We start from the raw sequence: 17,061 nt of genomic DNA on the forward strand, positions 1-17,061 counted from the left end.
GAAGAAAAGGCTGTTTTTCAGTTCACCTTTATATGTTGTCTTCCCTTGAGGAAATATAAGCTCATCGAGGATAAGTACAATCTTTTGATTTATTCACATTAAAACACATCCTCTCCAGGTTATGATCCAAATATCTATAGAACATGACTAGAGTTGATATTAAGGGTTAAGAGTTTTCATCTTTTTTGTGGCATTTTCAAGTTTATTGTCCAAGTTCAGAATTTCATATTTCTGAACCAGATTCATCCCAATGACATTGCTGAGTGTAAATTTAAGGAAAAACTGGATCACAGTGATGGTTTGTTTGATCTACAGCAATTCCACAAGGGAAAGATGGTCCAGGCATTACTTTCCCCATTTTAGAGATGAATAAATTGATCCCCAAAGGTTTAGTGACTTTCCCATGGTCACACAGCACAATAAATATTAAAGGAAAATCTGAACCTAGATTTCTCCCAGTTCTGTGCTTGTTCCTCCATTCAGTATTCCATCCATAATTAAACCATCATTCTCCAGATACATGACTTCCTATCTTTGTTAATATATTTCTGAATACCCACCCTTACACCTCCCCATATACACATGGAAATCCTAACTATCCTTCAAGGTGCAGTCTCCATGTAGTGCCTTCAATGTATATTTACTTTAAATATTATGTCATTTGCTTTGTGGCCCACTCTCAGGGGAGAGTGATATAAGAGGTGTAGGACAGACAGTGGACCTAAATTGATGAATTTAGCTTCCCAAACCTTCCAGTCTACCCTGGAGTGCCCCTAACCTTGGATTTGAACGAGGAGCAGAAGAACCTGGAAACAAGGCAACATAAAGATGCAGAAGGGAATTGAAAGCTAAAGCCATGAAGAGCCAGTTCCATGGCTCAAGAGAACATAAGTAAATGACTGTGATGATTCTTGAACTGGAATGAACAGCCCAATTCAAGCCCCAAGGCTGCCTTGGGTGAAACCTGAACTTCTAACAAAGAACAGACCAGGAAAGAGCCACTGAATTTCTTTCATCCCCTGGGCATCCTCCTGGTGAAAACTCAACTCTGTCCCTTAGCTCTTCCTTCCCTCATTCCACAGAAAGATCTGAACCCACCCCTGAGTCATTCACTCATTTTAGAGCCTCTGCTTCCCTCTGAATTCATGCTTACTTTCTCTTCTAAAGCATTCCCAGTAGCAGTATGTTTTTCTATCCCTAATACCTGGCACAGTGATGATTAATAGATAAATGCTTGTAGGATCTGAATCAGAATTTCTTGGGCACAGTTTGCAATGCCAATAAGAGCCACCAGAGGGAAATAGGTACTATCCAATTCCTATGGCAGAGGGAATTTCATTAGTTCAGTTGGGTCTAAGCAGTTTGAGAGTGTTCCCCAAGATATCTCAAAGCACCTGCCATTTTCCAAATGGTGGTGGAAAAAGTAGTCAAACATGAAAAACCTATTGTCATTGGAAAAACCAGCCTATGACCTCATGGGTAACCTCTCCACCACTACCACCACTCCTGCTGCCATCATCTCATACTGGTTTATTTTTCATTTATGCTCTTCTTAAACCCAGTCCAGTCCATGACTCCCTGAAGTATTTCATCTTATTCTCTCAAGAAGACTTCCATGTCAAGTCTGTTTTTAGTTCCCTTTTAAGTATGGTCTATACCCATTCGAAAGTAAGCTCCTGGAGGACAAGAACTATACTTCTTTTTGCTTTGTATTCCAAGTGTCTAGCACAGTGGTTGGCACAGAAAAAAATGCTTATGATAATGTCCTTCATTCTCAAAGACGATCATGGCATCAAGGAGTTGATGCCATGGCAAGCACATGAATTGGATTTGGATGAGGGAGTGCTGTGTGAGGTCACCAACTTCACTTTCTCCTCCAGAATCTCCTGGATTCAGTGGTCAGATGTGAATCAGGACAACTGGAGAGGCCCCTGGATGCAAGGCAATTAGGGTTAAGTGCCTTTCCCAGGGTCACATAGCTAGTTAATGTCAAGTGTCTGAGGCTGAATTTGAATTCCTGTCTTCCTGACTCCAAAGCCAGTGCTCTATCCACTGTGTCACCTAGCTGCCCCAACTATCTAAGACACTGTAAGAATGTAAAAGATTGGTTAAATTGTTGTATTGTCTTATTTAAAAAAAGAGAGATGATTGGAAGCTATTTATAGCAAGTTAGCCCTCTATCTATCTATAGGTGGGTCACATAGTGTCATAGGAAAACATAGGAAGACTAAGCCAGAAGAGATGGGGAAAAACTTCTTAATTGATCATGTCCCCCAATCCTCTAAAGTCTAGAATTTGGCAGTTAGTGCCACAAATGTGTTAAGTTCTCTGCTTTCATTGCTAAACCACTGGGATGACCACATTCATTTAATCATGATTGAAGAAAATTAGAAGCAGAAAAGAATTAAATCATTTTTAAAACCTTACAAGGCCATTTGGAAACCAAGGGATAGAAAAATGTGACCATTCTTTCAAAGACTTGGTCAGCTGCCTCACAGAAGTCAGTGTTAGTCTTTCATCCTGCATATGGTTGCCAGCCTGTTGGACTTGGAAATAGCAGTCTCTCAATGGAGTGTTAGTTGCCAGGAATTAGTGACTCTTGCTAAAAGATAACTCAGTGAGACATGGGGCCCCACATAATAACTGAGGTTCTTGGCTTAGAAGTAGGTTGACACTGAAAAGTTCAAATCCTCCATGTCTAGAATTAACCTTCCAAGTGGAAACTGACAGCAAACCTCGTTTTTGAATTTTGATCACACCAACGTTAGATGATCCTGCCACAGATGCCTCCTTGCCATCTGTGAACCCAACAGATACCACTAACCAAGAAAAACTAACATGGATATAATTGCTCTGTCTCCCAAATACAGCCTCAAACACTTAATAATTACCTAGCTATATGACCTTGATCAAGTCACTTAACTCCATTGCCTTGCAAAAAAATAAAATAAAATAACAATTGCTCTGCACAGAGCCATGAGCTAGTAATTCTGAAAGAAAAGATAAAGTTCTATGTCACACCTAGTCAAATGGACCACAAACAAATGGATGATTTCAAACAGCCAATGTGCCATCAACGAACATGAACTTTGTTTCACTGAATCAACTTTTGCTACCTGAGTCGTCTGTAGATGACAAATGGCTGATGAAAGACTATGAGAAATGATCCAAGAAACAAAACTAGGATGCCAAAGGATTCAAGTTTCATTTCCAAGCTGACATCCTCCTGTTGAGACAATGGCAGGAAGTGGAGCCTTATTGGAGCAGGAATGGAAGCATTATACTCCCATGTGACTCATTACATATTTGGCATCAGGAAGATGTTGGTGCTAGTTAATGCATATTGTTCTACAGCTATAAAAGGACTGCATGAAGCCTTTCAATGTATAGATCAAGAAAGGCCTCTGGAGTTACTCATTTTATTGGTCCAAGCTATCCCTAAGAAGTGGGAGACTTGAGGTTCATTGTGCTCAAAGCAATGCATTGGAAACTTGAAGCTTTAGCCAGCCTTTAGGACTTTGGAAAGAGATAGTGAAAGCATCAGTTATATGCATTAATAGCAGCAGATCATTTCACCAGGAATGCACAGGTATCCAGCCAGGGATGAGAAGCATCTGTATTGAATAGAAGTTAATGTGTTATAGAAGAGGTACGATTCAGGGACAGCTAGGTTGCCCAGTGACTAGAGTACCAGCCCTGGAGTCAGGAGGACCTGAGTTCAGATCCAGCCTTAGATACTTAATAATTACCTATGTGACCTTGGGCAAGTCACTTAACCCCAGTGCCTTGCAATAAAATTTTTAAAAACAGCAAAGATACTTTTCAGAGTTTGGATTCCCCACCAAGGTCCACTCTAATCATAGCAGACATTGTTGATGCCTCTTCCATTCAGGGTCTTGAAGGTGACCTACCCTCAACCCCACCTTCAGTGTCTGACTCTAGGGGTCATTTATTCACTATTTTATTCATTTACTTAATTCATTCATTGCTCATCTAGTCATTCAACACTTGGTTCCTCAGAGGAAATTCCTGCTTGTCACACTGCCTCACCTGGATCCTGCAGAGAAGGGTAGGAAGGCATGGGAATGCTGGAGGGCCACATTCTCAGGGGAGAACCGGAGAGGATTGAACACCTGCAAGAAGAGCCCCTCAATCAGCAGAGGCTGTTCACCCCACTCCACCACACACATACATCCCTTGCCCATTCATGTTGTCTTGAATAGCAGCTCTTGGAATAGCAGCCATTAAGGACAGTATACAGGGACTAATGGAATCAGGGTGGGAGTTGGTGGGGGTCCATCTCTCAAGCTTTAGAGGGTTCCTCCAACTCTCTAAAAAGTCCTCATGCATCAATGCCACCTCCCCGAGTACCATCCCCATCATGAGGTCAACATACTTCTGGATCTGGCCACACACTGGGATTGTGGTGAAGAGCATATATGTGCAGTGAAACTGAGTTTCCTAGAAGAAGAAAAAGAAAAAAGCTATATAAAGTAAATAGTGGCTTTTTTAGGAATGGCAGCAGTGGTTAAACCAGACAAAGCTAGACAGAACTGCTCAAATCTTATTTCTCTTCAGTTTTCTCTGTCATAAAGTATAATCTGTGGATTAGATAGGAAGAAACATAAAGGACTAAGAGACATGTTTGTGACATAGCCAAGTACCTTCTCCTCCCCAAAGGGGGAGATTCAACATAAGCATTTTTATAGTTACTTCAAGCTCTGAGACTTTAGCTTTCAAAGTCGTTTGAACTGTTAGCATTTCCTTGAATGCCTCACTCCCTTTTTTCCCCCTCTACGTTGCTTGGAAGGGAGGGATCAGGTATTGTTGGGTAATACTGACGATGAAGTGATATTTGTCCGTCTTTCTCTGAAGGTGGTGATGCAATGACAAGTACATGAATTGGGTTTGAGTGAAGGAGTGCTGTGCTAAGTCACCAGTCTCACTTTGTCCTCCAGAGCCATCTGGATTCAGTTGCCAGAAATGAATCAGGATGACTGGAGAGGACCCTGGATGCAAAGCAATCAGGATTGAGTGACTTGTCCAAGGCTGCACAGATAGTAAGTGTTGTGTCTGAAGCTGAATTCAAACTCTTGTCCTCCTGATTCCAAGGTCAGTGCTTTATCCACTGTGCCGTCTAGTTGCCCTTTGGCTAACCCTAGTGAATTAGGAAGGAAGGGTAGGCATTTGGGCCCTGTACACTCCATTGGCCTGTCTGGGAACTTCCTTGGTACTTGAGATCCCCTTTGAAGAGAAGAGTAAACAGGTCAGAATGTTAATGACCTATGTGTAAACAGTATGAGCAAAAAGTAAGGGAGATGAGTGGTCCCTTCTCAGGAGCAGCAATGAAGCTAGACTGCCTGGAAGGATTTAAAACTAAAGTCTGGCATAAGGAACAGTCTTTTCTCATTTGAAACTAGAGTGGAGCACAGACCTCATTGCTGAGCAGGAAAACAAATAATTTTATAATCTCAGTCCTCAAACGATCCTGTCTCAGAAGTGGAAAGTAGTTTAGAAGTCATCTACTCCAATCCCCCAGTTATCTAACAGGCACACCACAAATATGGAGTATGAGTGAAAGGAGGAGACTTGGTACCTGCAGCTAAGACACGCCCATCTGGAAAGGTGATGGTCTCCTTGATATCCCTGCTAATGGATGGCACAGGAGGGTAGAGACGCAGGGATTCCTTGATGCACATGGTCGTGTACGAAAGCTGGCCCAGGTGGTCCCTGAAATAACACATAAGGCAGAGAAGGGGATAAGCACTTCTGTGGCTCTTACTAGATGCAGGTACTTGTGAAACACTTTACAAATATTATCTTTCAATATTCTCAATAGTCCTGTGAAGAGTTACTGTCATTATCCCCATCAATGCATTTGTCTTGAACTTTGGATGGAGAGTGAGCCAGACTAAGAATCAAATAGGATACAATAGCTGGATTGGGTTGTCCGAAAATTGTCTAGAGATTCTACTGGAGCCCAAAGGATTTCCTAACATCAGCAACCAAAACCACCTTCTAAATTCTTTCCTTTATTTTTTTAGCTCTGAGTATCTTCTTATCAGGAGCTGGGTTTCCTTTCAAACCTGAGAGCGCCTTAGAACAACTCTTATTGAACCCAGAGATATAATTAAGCCTCAAGTTCAACCTATGACTCTCCATTTTAATTCACTCAAAAAATTTCAAGTGGCTATAGTTAGTTTAATACCTTATAATAAAATCCTGGGATTTCAAAGACTGATTCTCTTATTCTGTTATCTCTCTTTTTTCACCTTTTTAGGGAATTTGCATGCTGTTGGGGGGGTATTTGTTTTTTTACATTTGGAAGAGATAACTTGTTGAAGAGTGAAACTTTGACTTACCAAGTCAAATACTTTTTATGGGATAACAATTCTACTGGTAAATCTTAGATGGACTGTCTTATGGAGTGGGAGGAGCAGGGGGCTAAGTCATTAAAGATTCCAAGGAGCTTTATTCCTTCCAGTCTCAAGAAAATGGGAATCTCTCAAGAGATCAAAACTGGAGGTGTAGTTTTTCTATGTAATGTGAATTCTAGGTGTCTCTGAAGAAGTATGCAAAGAATAGAGCTGGGGGTAGAAAGACAGAAAGATAGAGATGGAAACAAAGATATACCAGGAGAGGGAGAGAGAGAGAGAGAGCGAGAGCGAGAGCGAGAGAGAGAGAGAGAGAGAGAGAGAGAGAGAGAGAGAAACAAGGTCAAGTTCCCCAGCCTTACCCAGTACTCAATGAACTAAACTGGTGACGACAGGCAAAGAGAAAACAAAATAAAGACTGAGCTGTAGCAAAGGAAAGGAGGGATGGTGACATCATTGGATTTTGTGCTCTGGTGAGATCACTAAAGTTTCCAGTTTTTCTAACCAAAGATCCCATTTTAGAACAATTTGCAACTTGAACCAGAATCTTTTTTTTAGGTTTTTTGCAAGGCAAATGGGGTTAAGTGGCTTGCCCAAGGCCACACAGCTAGGTAATTATTAAGTGTCTGAGACCAGATTTGAACCCAGGTACTCCTGACTCCAGGGCCAGTGCTTTATCCACTGCACCACCTAGCCACCCTGAACCAGAATCTTTAACTGCCTTCATGGACTTCAAGAAAGCCCTGTTATCGACTGCAGCACTGGGACTTCCTGATTAGAATAAACTCCTTTTTCTTTCTGTACACAAATGTAAGGGAATGGCTTCTGGGGTCCTCATTCAACTACATATATACACATATGTGTATTATTATATTATGTTATATATGTGTATTAATATATAATTACTGGGAAACGTATGTATATATATATGATATATTATATATCATATATATATTTATATATCATTGCTGGGAAGAGATACTTCAGTTGCTTACATATAGGAATTACTGAAGGAACTTCACAACAGCGGCAGGACCCATGAGACTTTCCACTACATGATTTCACCCTGGAGATAATTTCTACATCAAAATTTTCCAGTGGATTAATGGAACTCAACTTGCCTGGGAAGGTTCATTCAAAGTATTGCTGGCCATCAAAACTACAGTCAAGATCGGAGAAAAAGAATCTTGGATACATTGTGCTACAAAAACAACTTTTTTTTTTTTTTTGGAGAGCAATGTCTCCAAAAAATCTTATTGGTTTGTTTTATCTTAATAGTAACAACTAGAGTTTCTCCTTCCCTAGTTAATCTGGAACATGGGTAAGAAATGTCCATCCACTGGTCATTGGACCTAGCACTATCGCAGAGACCACAGACAGGACTCAAAATTCATTAAATCTAAGAGCTTTTTAGGGATGAATTAATTAAATGTTTAACCAAATATAGCAGATAAATGATGTTATAAATATTCAAGTGGCCCTTGGAAGAAAAAAGGTTCCCCATCCCTGATCCGGAGAATGAACAATTGTCAACTATGGGGAAAATGGCTACTTTTTACAATAGCATTTGTCCTACGCCCCATGGTCATACTCATTTGTTTTAAATCTTATTCATTTCCTTGTTGTTGTTTAATTCTAATGTTATTACTGGTTGCTCCTTCCAAATCCACTCCTCCCAAAAGGACTGAAAAAGACTTAATACAATTAGTAAACTTCATGATGATACAGAAAATGCTTGGTATCATTGTAGAACAATTGGACCCCATGGATGCTGGGTTTGTCGTCATAAAAATCAGAGTGACTGTAATCAATGAAATTTTCCCACATCCATCGACTCTTTGAAAGTGTTTTTATACCTACCCTTTGCTTTAGCCAATTGTAATATTCATGCCCCCAGAATGAAAATAGAAAATAACAAATCAAGACCAATATCTTTGACCCAATTTTATAACTAAAAATTATTTTCAAATTTGATGGAACCCTGAATGCCATCACATTTAGGACTGAATCACTTATAGTTGTCACTCCCCTTCTGAGTTTTTATGTATTACTAAGAAGTCAGGTCCTAATGAGAGTATAGATTTAGTAGATATGAAGATATGTAGATTGACTTTTGTTTTTTCCTGATATTGCCGAAGGAGACTTTATTTGTTTAAAAAAAAAAAACCACTGCCTCTTTAATGGGATTAGAAACAAGAAAACACAATATATTTCTTTGGCCAACCTTACTTATAATGACTCTAGCTGAACCAAGTATGATGAAACCTTCAATATGAATTTATACTATAAGAATAATTGAACTTTTGAAGTAAATAGAGATTCCCCCTTTCTCAAGTTTCTTAGGAACTAATTGCCCCAGGACAATTCTTTATCTGTGACAGAGACAATTATTTGGAATATATGGGATTACCTATTTGACCCTGTCAGTATCAATCTTTAATTATGGGAAGGAATTATGGGAAGGAAAACTATAAAAAACTTGGGAACAAAGTGGTTTAAATATCAAAAAAGAGAAGCAAGCCTAGCTAATGGAGATGTGAATACAATCCAAAACCCTGTAAAAGAATATAGGTTAAAGATGAAAATTTTTCTAGTCCCTTTTTGCCATTTATAGAGATAGCAACTCTAGAGCAGGCTGCTAAGAAACCACTCACTTGAACCTGAGAAACTCGATCAGGTCACCAAGTGAGTCCATCTCCTCCTTCCAGATAAAAATCAATTCTTGAGCACAATTGGTTTTAGAAAATTGTATGGTCTTACTAGGAGGGGGGCTGGGCTATGATGAGTCAATATTGTTCCTACATTAACTAATCATAAGAAATCATGACAAGCCTTTAGAAAATATAACAAGTTATAGCAGAAATGCATTTGCCTAAACCAAGTGACCCCAGTGGAATCATTCCTCCTGGTTCATTTTGTTGAAGGGGAATGGCTTAGTTGTCACCATAGGAAAATAGGCTCTCTTTGTTTTATGTATCATTATTGTTCTTAGACTCTATATTAGCTGTTGTTCTAAACTATTTGAAAAGGTCCTTCCCAGTGTTTTTTTCTTTGTCTATAATACTGATTATTAATTTGATTTATAAATTTGGCTTATAGACACCTTGAAGATGAAAGGGGAGGATCAACACTGACTTCGTTTTGTGAGCAACCTCCACCTTGTTTTTTTCCCCTTAAAATCATCTAATTTGGGGAGGTTCCACTCTCACTCTACCCACCCCCAATTTGGAAAGGTCCTGTTCAGATTCCTTAAATCTATATCATGCTTTGTATATTTTAAATGCATAAAAATCTATGTAAAATCTATGTATAGAGTCTTTGTACCTACTGAGGCCTGCTGAGTATTTATCCTGCTAACAAACTGCATAACTCTTAATCTGTCTTCTCAATTATTATAATTTCCCCCCAGTGTAGCTGAACTGTTGAGTGTATAGATGGGATTAAGGTGTAAAAAACCTGAAAAAGTAGGAAGGGTAAAGTTGTGAAAGGTTTGGAATACTAGAAAAGTTTGTATTTGATCATGAAGGTGATAGAGAACTACTAAAATTTATTGAGTGGAAGAAGGGAGTATTCTTTTCATTACTTATACTATTCTTTTCATTACTTATAATATAGGCTCCTTGAGATCTTTTAATTTTTGCTTTAGCATCTATGGTACCTAGAACAGTGACTGGTAACTGGTAACTGGTAATTGGTAATTGGTAATTGGTAATAAATGTATGTTAACTGAATGATTGATTCATCCCAAGAAAGAATCAAGGATCAGAGAGAAACAAGTAATATTCCAATCATCTCAAAAGTCAGCTGTACCCAACATATTGGTTTTTGTCCTGTCCTGCTACAGTCACAAAAGCCAAGTCTTTTTTGTACAGAGTTAATGAAAGGCTCCATAAGAAAGAAGCCCTTTTCTTCTCTCTCCTGAGTACTTACCAGGTGATGGAGTCTGAATCGCCCAGGACTTCCCTGATCTCCTCCCGGCATTTCTGCTGATGCTCAGGATGTGTGGCCATGACATATAGGAGCCAGGAAATGCCACTGGCAGTGGTGTCATGGCCCTCAAACATGAATGTGTCCACCTCAGCCCTCAGTTCCTGATCTGATAAGCTGTTCCCATTTTCTGTCTGGGTGAAGAAAAGTCCTTATGATCAATTATCTTCGGGAACCTCAGACTGAACCACCTACCTAACTGGCTTAAATGGTTATGTCCTGTCTATGGACAACAGTGGAAGTCTAGCTAGCAAAGTATTGTGCTATTACTTCTGCCTTGTAAAACTCCATCTAGAATATGTATTCAGTTATGGACCTCAAAAAGTTCCCTAGAGAAAGTTCAAAAAGTAACAAGGATAGTAAGGGGGACCTGAAGCTGTGCATATTAAGGAGCTAGAAATGTTAATCTGGAGAAGAGTAGGAGTGTGGGAGATGATTGCCCTTTTCTAATATTTATAAGGTCTTTATGTAGAAGAATACAAATTGCTCTGTTTGGCCTCAGAGACTAGAATAAGGACCAGTGAGTGGGAGTCACAGGGAAACATTTTTACTTGAGGAAAGGATAAAGCTCCTAAGAATGAGAGCCGTCCAACAATGAAATGGCATTTCTGAGGAGGGAATAGCCTCCTCATGAAGGTTTTAGGGAAGAGAGTGAAAAGATAAGGGAAACTGGAGAATAGAGGTTTTTAATCTTTCCTTATGTCATGAATCCCTTTGGCAGTCTGGTAAAGCCTGTGGATCCCCCCCAGAATGCACAAAATCAAATACAGAATTCTAAAGGAAACCTAAAATGAGTGAAAATAATGATGACATTTTTTTTCCCAAACAAGTTAAGAAGTTTTGCTATAATGATTATACATGTGTAGCCTATATTAAATTGCTTTCTATCAGGGGGAGGGGGGGAGGAAAGGAAGGGAAAGAGAAAATGAGAAACTCAAAACCTTGCAAAAAATGATTGTTAAAAACTACCACTTTCCCATGAGATGAGTCCTATAATGCTCACCCTGGCACACAAGAGAATGTCCACAAAATCCAAGTGTCTCTTTTTGGAGATGGCCTCCAGTTGACCTTCATGTTGGAGTTGCTCCTTTCTCCTCTGAATCACCTGATCTGAGCAAGGAAAAAATTTAGTCCTTCCCCAAGGGGAAGGGGAAGGGGATGGAGAGAGTAGAGACAGGAGGGATGGGAGAATGAGGAATGAGTGGAAATCTGGGAAAGAGTGATGTGGAGGAAATAGGAAGAAGATAAAAGAATGAAGTGGAGAATATAGATGAGGTGGTTGGATATGCAGACAACGGGGGAAAAGGGAATGAACAATATGATATGGGGTGATGGAAGAGATGGGTAAGGAGAGAGATAGAAATTTGTGAATGTGTCACAGTATACTAAACATAGTCCTGGAGTTGCAGTCAAAGGACTGGTTATTTAATCCTGATTCTGCCACTTACTACCTGTATTAACTTGGAAGCAAATCACTTCTCCTTTGGTCTCAAATGGACTCAGTGATGTCTAAGATCTATCCTAAGCCTCCCAAAAGTTCCTTCCACATCTGAGAGTTCTATCAACTCTTGGAGTGTTGACAATGTGCTGAAATCACCAAGATAGACCTATCCAGATAGGCAATACCTGTGTACTGATGGGCCCTTTGTGCAGCCTGACGGGCTTTGCGGCCATTAGAACTGAACCAGTAGATTAAATCATTGTGATGGGCTCCATTCCGTGCTCGAGAAGACAGCAGCTTGGCTAGGTCACGAACAGCTTGGATATAGGCATTTGAACTCCTGAAGGGAAGGAGAGACAGAAGAGAGGGCATGGCCTTCAACTTCACTCTGAAGATGCAGTGTCTCTGAAGTGAGCAACCTCCACGTCTGGAATCCACTACATCCCTACCTACTGTTTCTCCCTGACTGTCCTCTTTCTCAGGCCTCAGACCTCAGAACTTCCATCAGCCCTGGAGCCATCAGTCCTATTCTGTAAGTCTTGAGCCAAACAAGACCAAGGGCAGATCCTTAGAGCCTTCTACCACAGACCTCTCAGAAGTGAGCATCACAATCCCATAGAAAAAATGTCTAGTTATTACAGACCTATTGCTAAATGGGAGTCAGCAGGACCAAGTGACTAAATCTGGATAGTGCAAAAAAAAAAGAAAGAGACAGAGTAAATTGCATCATTTCATGCATGGATGCCTAACTCATTCATCACCATCTCCTGGGACCAGTTACTCAATTGGTTCTCAAGGCACCTAATAATAATGTTTATCCTTCATTCTCAAAGAAAATCAAGATATCAAGGAGGGGAAGCCATAACAAGCACGTGAATTGGATTTGAGTGGGAGGGGGGTGTTGTGCTAAGTCACCTGTCTCACTTTCTCCTCTGGAGCCATCTGGATCCAAAGGAGAAGTGATGTCCAGATAAAAACCAGGACACCTGAAGATGGCCCTGGATGCAAAATAATCAGGGTTAAGTGACTTGCCCAAGGTCATCCAGCTAGTAAGAGTCAAATTCCGAGGTCAGATTTGAATTTCTGTCATCCTGACTCCAAGGTCAGTGCTCCATCCACTGCACCACCTAGCTGCTCTCAAGGCACCTAACTGGGGAGTAGAAAGACCTAGTTTGAGAATCTGAAGAACTCAGCACAAGTTCTAGCTCTGACACCTTCTAACTGTGTTCCTCTGGATGTCATTGAATCTGTCTGTGCCTCAGTTTCCTCATCTATCAAAATGAGATTGGGCTAGATAACCTCTGAGGTACCCTCCAACCTGAAATCTTGGTTCTAGGGATAAAAGGCACCTTTTATCTCCTCTAGTTTTCAGTTCTACCATTATCTCTTCTCTCTCCCTCTCTCTTACTCCTCTCATATTTCTCCCTTGCTCTCTTTCCTATCTCCTATCTCTCCTTTCATTTTGCCATTCACTCTCTCTCTCTTACATTATTCTATCCTCCAGTATCTCTCTCTCTCCCTGTCTTATTTTCTCCTCCCCTTCTTTCTCTGCCTCTCTTCTCTCAATTTATCCCCATTTCTTTATCTTTCTCCATTTTCTCTCTTTATCTCTCTCCATCTCTGTGTTTTTTCCTCCTTCCCCCCTGCCTTCCTATCTCTCCCAGCCCTTCTTATCTCTCTTCTTTAGTCTCTCTGTCTTTGCCTCTTTTTGTTTTTCTCTGTGTATGTCTCTCTTCCCCCCTATACTTAGAAGCAATCATAAAAATAAAATTTTCCCTCAGCCCTGTCTTCTCTTCAATCTGGCTTTCCATTGCTTTCTCCCCCTGCACTTACAAATTTTAGAAACCTTCTACTCTCTCTCTTCTCTTTCTTCTCCTCCACTCATAACTTGCAGCTCTAGGTTCCATCCCAAACTCTACTGAAAATGTGCTTTCAAAGATGACTAATGAATTGATTCCATTTTTCTTTTAAATCCTCACTTTCTCAGTCCTTTATACAATGTCTGATTCCATCTGTTGGTTTCAATTACTCTCCTTTCCTCTTCTCCTTCCCTTCTAATTGCTCACTCATTCAATAAGAATTGATGAGTGCTTCCTACATTCCATGAATTATTCTGGTGCTGGAGATATAATGACAAAAATGGAATGTCCCCTTGCCCTTGCAGAGCTTATAGTCAATATTCTACTATTTCACTATCTTCTGCCTGATCCCTCAATGTGAATTTTCCTTGGCTTTCCTCTCTTCTCCCTATGCTCTCCGTTAGCTAACTCATTCATTCAGTCAACTTACCCCATGACCTGTTTATATACTGACTGACATTACCTCCCAATCCTTCTTTAGGCTACACATTACAAAAACAATATTAAAACAATACTTTAATCTGAGTCTTTGGTCTAATCTGAATGAAAAACCCTTAACAGTCTTTCCCTACATATCATTCCAAAATAATACACTACACCAAATTCCATGTCCCCCCCCTTACCATTGGCTCAACCCACTTTTAAAGGGAAACTAAGTTAAAATTCAGAGAGAAATTCTGTTCTCCCTGCAACTAAAGTTGGTAAACCCAAAAGGATGCAGGAAACCCTTGAGATCATTATGGTACCTGCTCTTGCCCATAACTAGTTTAAGGATCAAACAGCATTTTCTTTACCCTTATATATACTCAGTCAATAAGGCCATTCGCTTCTGCTGTTTGAGGAGTTATTTGTTTTTGTTTCTTCCCTACCACTAGTTTGTGAGCTCCTCCTGAGCAGGTTTGCTTGTTGAATGGTTCTTGTCCTTCATTATTAAAGAAGACCAAAATGACGTCACAGTATTTGAGACAATTTACAGCGTGTCCCACGGTGGCTGATCAGACCAATATGAGCTCGGAATGCTCTACTACAGGTTGGGAACAAATGCTTGTCAAATGAATGGATGAATGAAAGGTAATTCTGCTAGGCTATGACAAGTTATTAAGGCTTACACCCACACTAAGGCTTTTGGGATATGGTGCATATCAAGATCATGCTTCTATTCCTGGAAAGATCAGACTTGCACTCAGAGCTATATCCCCAGGAAAAGAAGTGAACTACTTTGCTCTATCAACACTCTTTTAATAGATCCTAACTTCAGAATGTCCAGGCATAGGGACCAGTTTGGGGTCAGGTTTCATAGTCTCTGACAGGGATCAGGGATTAGTCTGTTGTGGGGATCAAGATTCAATTCGGGATCAGAATGTGATCAAAGTTAGGATTAAGGCTGTGATTGGGATAAAGGTTCACAGGGATAAAGTTCAGGACTCAGAACACTTGGCATCATTACCAGCACAATTCATCATCCCCTAAGTAAGGACAGTCCCTGAGAGGTGTCTCTACTAACCTATCCATCTGGCAGTTACTCTGATGACTGAAGGCACATTTCATGAGAGAATCCAAGGTCATTAGACTGATGTGCTCAAAGATGTCCAGGCTCGAACCACTGTCACAGAGCTTCTCCAATTTGTCCTGAAATAGAAAAAAAGAATAATAATCCCAACCAAAGGTCCCTCCTCCAGAAGTCCTTCACGTAGCCAGTCAGTCAATAGGCTTTTACTATTTACTGTGTATCATTCATTCACTCTACTAAGTAAGGACTAGTGATGCAAAGAAAGGCAGACGACAGTCCTTATTCTCAAGTGTAATGGGAAAGACTTAGACTTGGTAGGTTCATGGGTTAGATTTCCCTAAACATAATGGGGTTTAACCATGAGTGTAGACTGAGCCCAGATGGGAGCTAGGTGGTCGAAGGAATTTACTGGCCCATATCCTTGTTCTGCCAACCCAGTCAGAGTTGTGATATAAAGTAGTGTCCTAGTTTGGGGATTCAACAATTCTGAGCACTCTTCAATGGTTTTATTTCACTACATTTATTTTCAATACCAGAAAAGCCTTTGGAGAAGTCCTAGCTGTTGTTCAGAGTAGGCTATGGAGGGAAAACAGGCATCTAAGCTAGGGTGGGGAAAGCCTGAAGACTGTCAGAGACTTCTCCACTCCTCCAAGATCCAATGACCTAATACCTAACTGAGGTAAATTATGCTTGTCTTTCTGCCTCATACAGCCAACAAATATTGGAAGACTGGATTCAAATTGGTCCCCATGCTCAAGAAGATATAAAGGGTAGAGGAGGAGCTCTGGTACTGACAAGTCAGGTAGGATGTAGTCTTCTCTAGAAATCTCATTGAAGAAGTATAGAGTATAAGATAAATGCTAAGGAGATAAAGGTGGCTGAATGTTGCCTGAACATCCAAAAGGGCAATAAACTGAATAGAAGACTGGGTAGAAAGGAAAGAAGGTTGAACTTGGAGTCAGGGAAATCTAGATTCAGATCCCCACCTCTGACACTTAAACAGTGAGTTACCTAGGTAAGACAGTCCCTTTATCTCCCTGAAACTCTATTTCCTCTTCTAAGACTTGATGTATAGTGGCCCCTAGCTCACAAGATTGTTCTAAAGATTAAATGAGACCCTGTGGATGAAGTATTAACTTGGAAAAGTCCTAGAAATGTTGTTGAGTCTTATTCTATTAGACTTCAGATGCATGAACACAGTTGTAACTCTTCAGATAAAGTCGAAACTGAACTGGGTGGGATCCCACAAGCTGTCTGGTCCAAACAATGAGGGCTACTCCATAGAAAGCCCTTTCTGCACTATTGCTAATTACTGGTTCTGCAGTCTCTTCTTAGAAATCTCTATTGAGAGGGGTTCCGTCAGTTTCTGTGACATCTTCTCCACTTTGGGGCAGCTTTGATTATTGGAAAAGTCTTCTCCTCTAGACTAAATCCGCTTCTTTGCAGATTCCCCATTAACTCTGAGTCTTCTCTCTGGAGCTAAGCAGAACAAGGCTAATTCTTCTTCCCTATGACAACCCTTTAGATACTTGAAGGCAGCAATCCTGCTCCCCACCCACTCTGACTATTCTCCTCTCCAAACTCAGCATCCAGGCTCCTTCAGCTTATCACTCTGATGTAGCTTTCAGTTTGCTCACCACTCTGGCTGCTATCCACTTGGACTTTCTTCAGCGCTTCAATGTCCCTCCCAAAATGTGATGTCGAGAACTGAACACTCTGGCCTAGAAAGAGGCTGGCAAGACTCCCCTATCAATTTACATTGAACTTTCTGGCTATTGATATATTTATAAAAGTTCTTATCACAATGCGTAGCACATTGTCAATATTGTCCTTTAATCCTGAAAAGGACCTAAATAACAATACGATGTTGTAATCAAGGTACATTGTATC

General features: G+C 40.4%; 1 protein-coding gene across 2 annotated transcripts in view; it reads right to left on the reverse strand.

Moving 5' to 3' along the window:
- LOC141512515 (cytochrome P450 4A11-like) overlaps positions 1 to 17,061 on the reverse strand; it is a 36,707-nt gene that overhangs the window by 5,402 nt on the left and 14,244 nt on the right. For both annotated transcript variants that reach the window (XM_074221510.1, XM_074221509.1), the window contains exons 5-11: positions 15,166 to 15,290; positions 11,988 to 12,142; positions 11,365 to 11,471; positions 10,305 to 10,495; positions 5,597 to 5,730; positions 4,397 to 4,461; positions 4,051 to 4,133 (exon numbers count right to left, since the gene is read on the reverse strand). In XM_074221510.1, the coding sequence (XP_074077611.1) occupies positions 4,051 to 4,133; positions 4,397 to 4,461; positions 5,597 to 5,730; positions 10,305 to 10,495; positions 11,365 to 11,471; positions 11,988 to 12,142; positions 15,166 to 15,290 (860 nt within the window). The remainder of the gene's footprint in view (positions 1 to 4,050; positions 4,134 to 4,396; positions 4,462 to 5,596; positions 5,731 to 10,304; positions 10,496 to 11,364; positions 11,472 to 11,987; positions 12,143 to 15,165; positions 15,291 to 17,061) is intronic.

Source organism: Macrotis lagotis, chromosome 2, assembly GCF_037893015.1.
Source record: "Macrotis lagotis isolate mMagLag1 chromosome 2, bilby.v1.9.chrom.fasta, whole genome shotgun sequence".
NCBI lineage: Eukaryota > Metazoa > Chordata > Mammalia > Peramelemorphia > Peramelidae > Macrotis > Macrotis lagotis.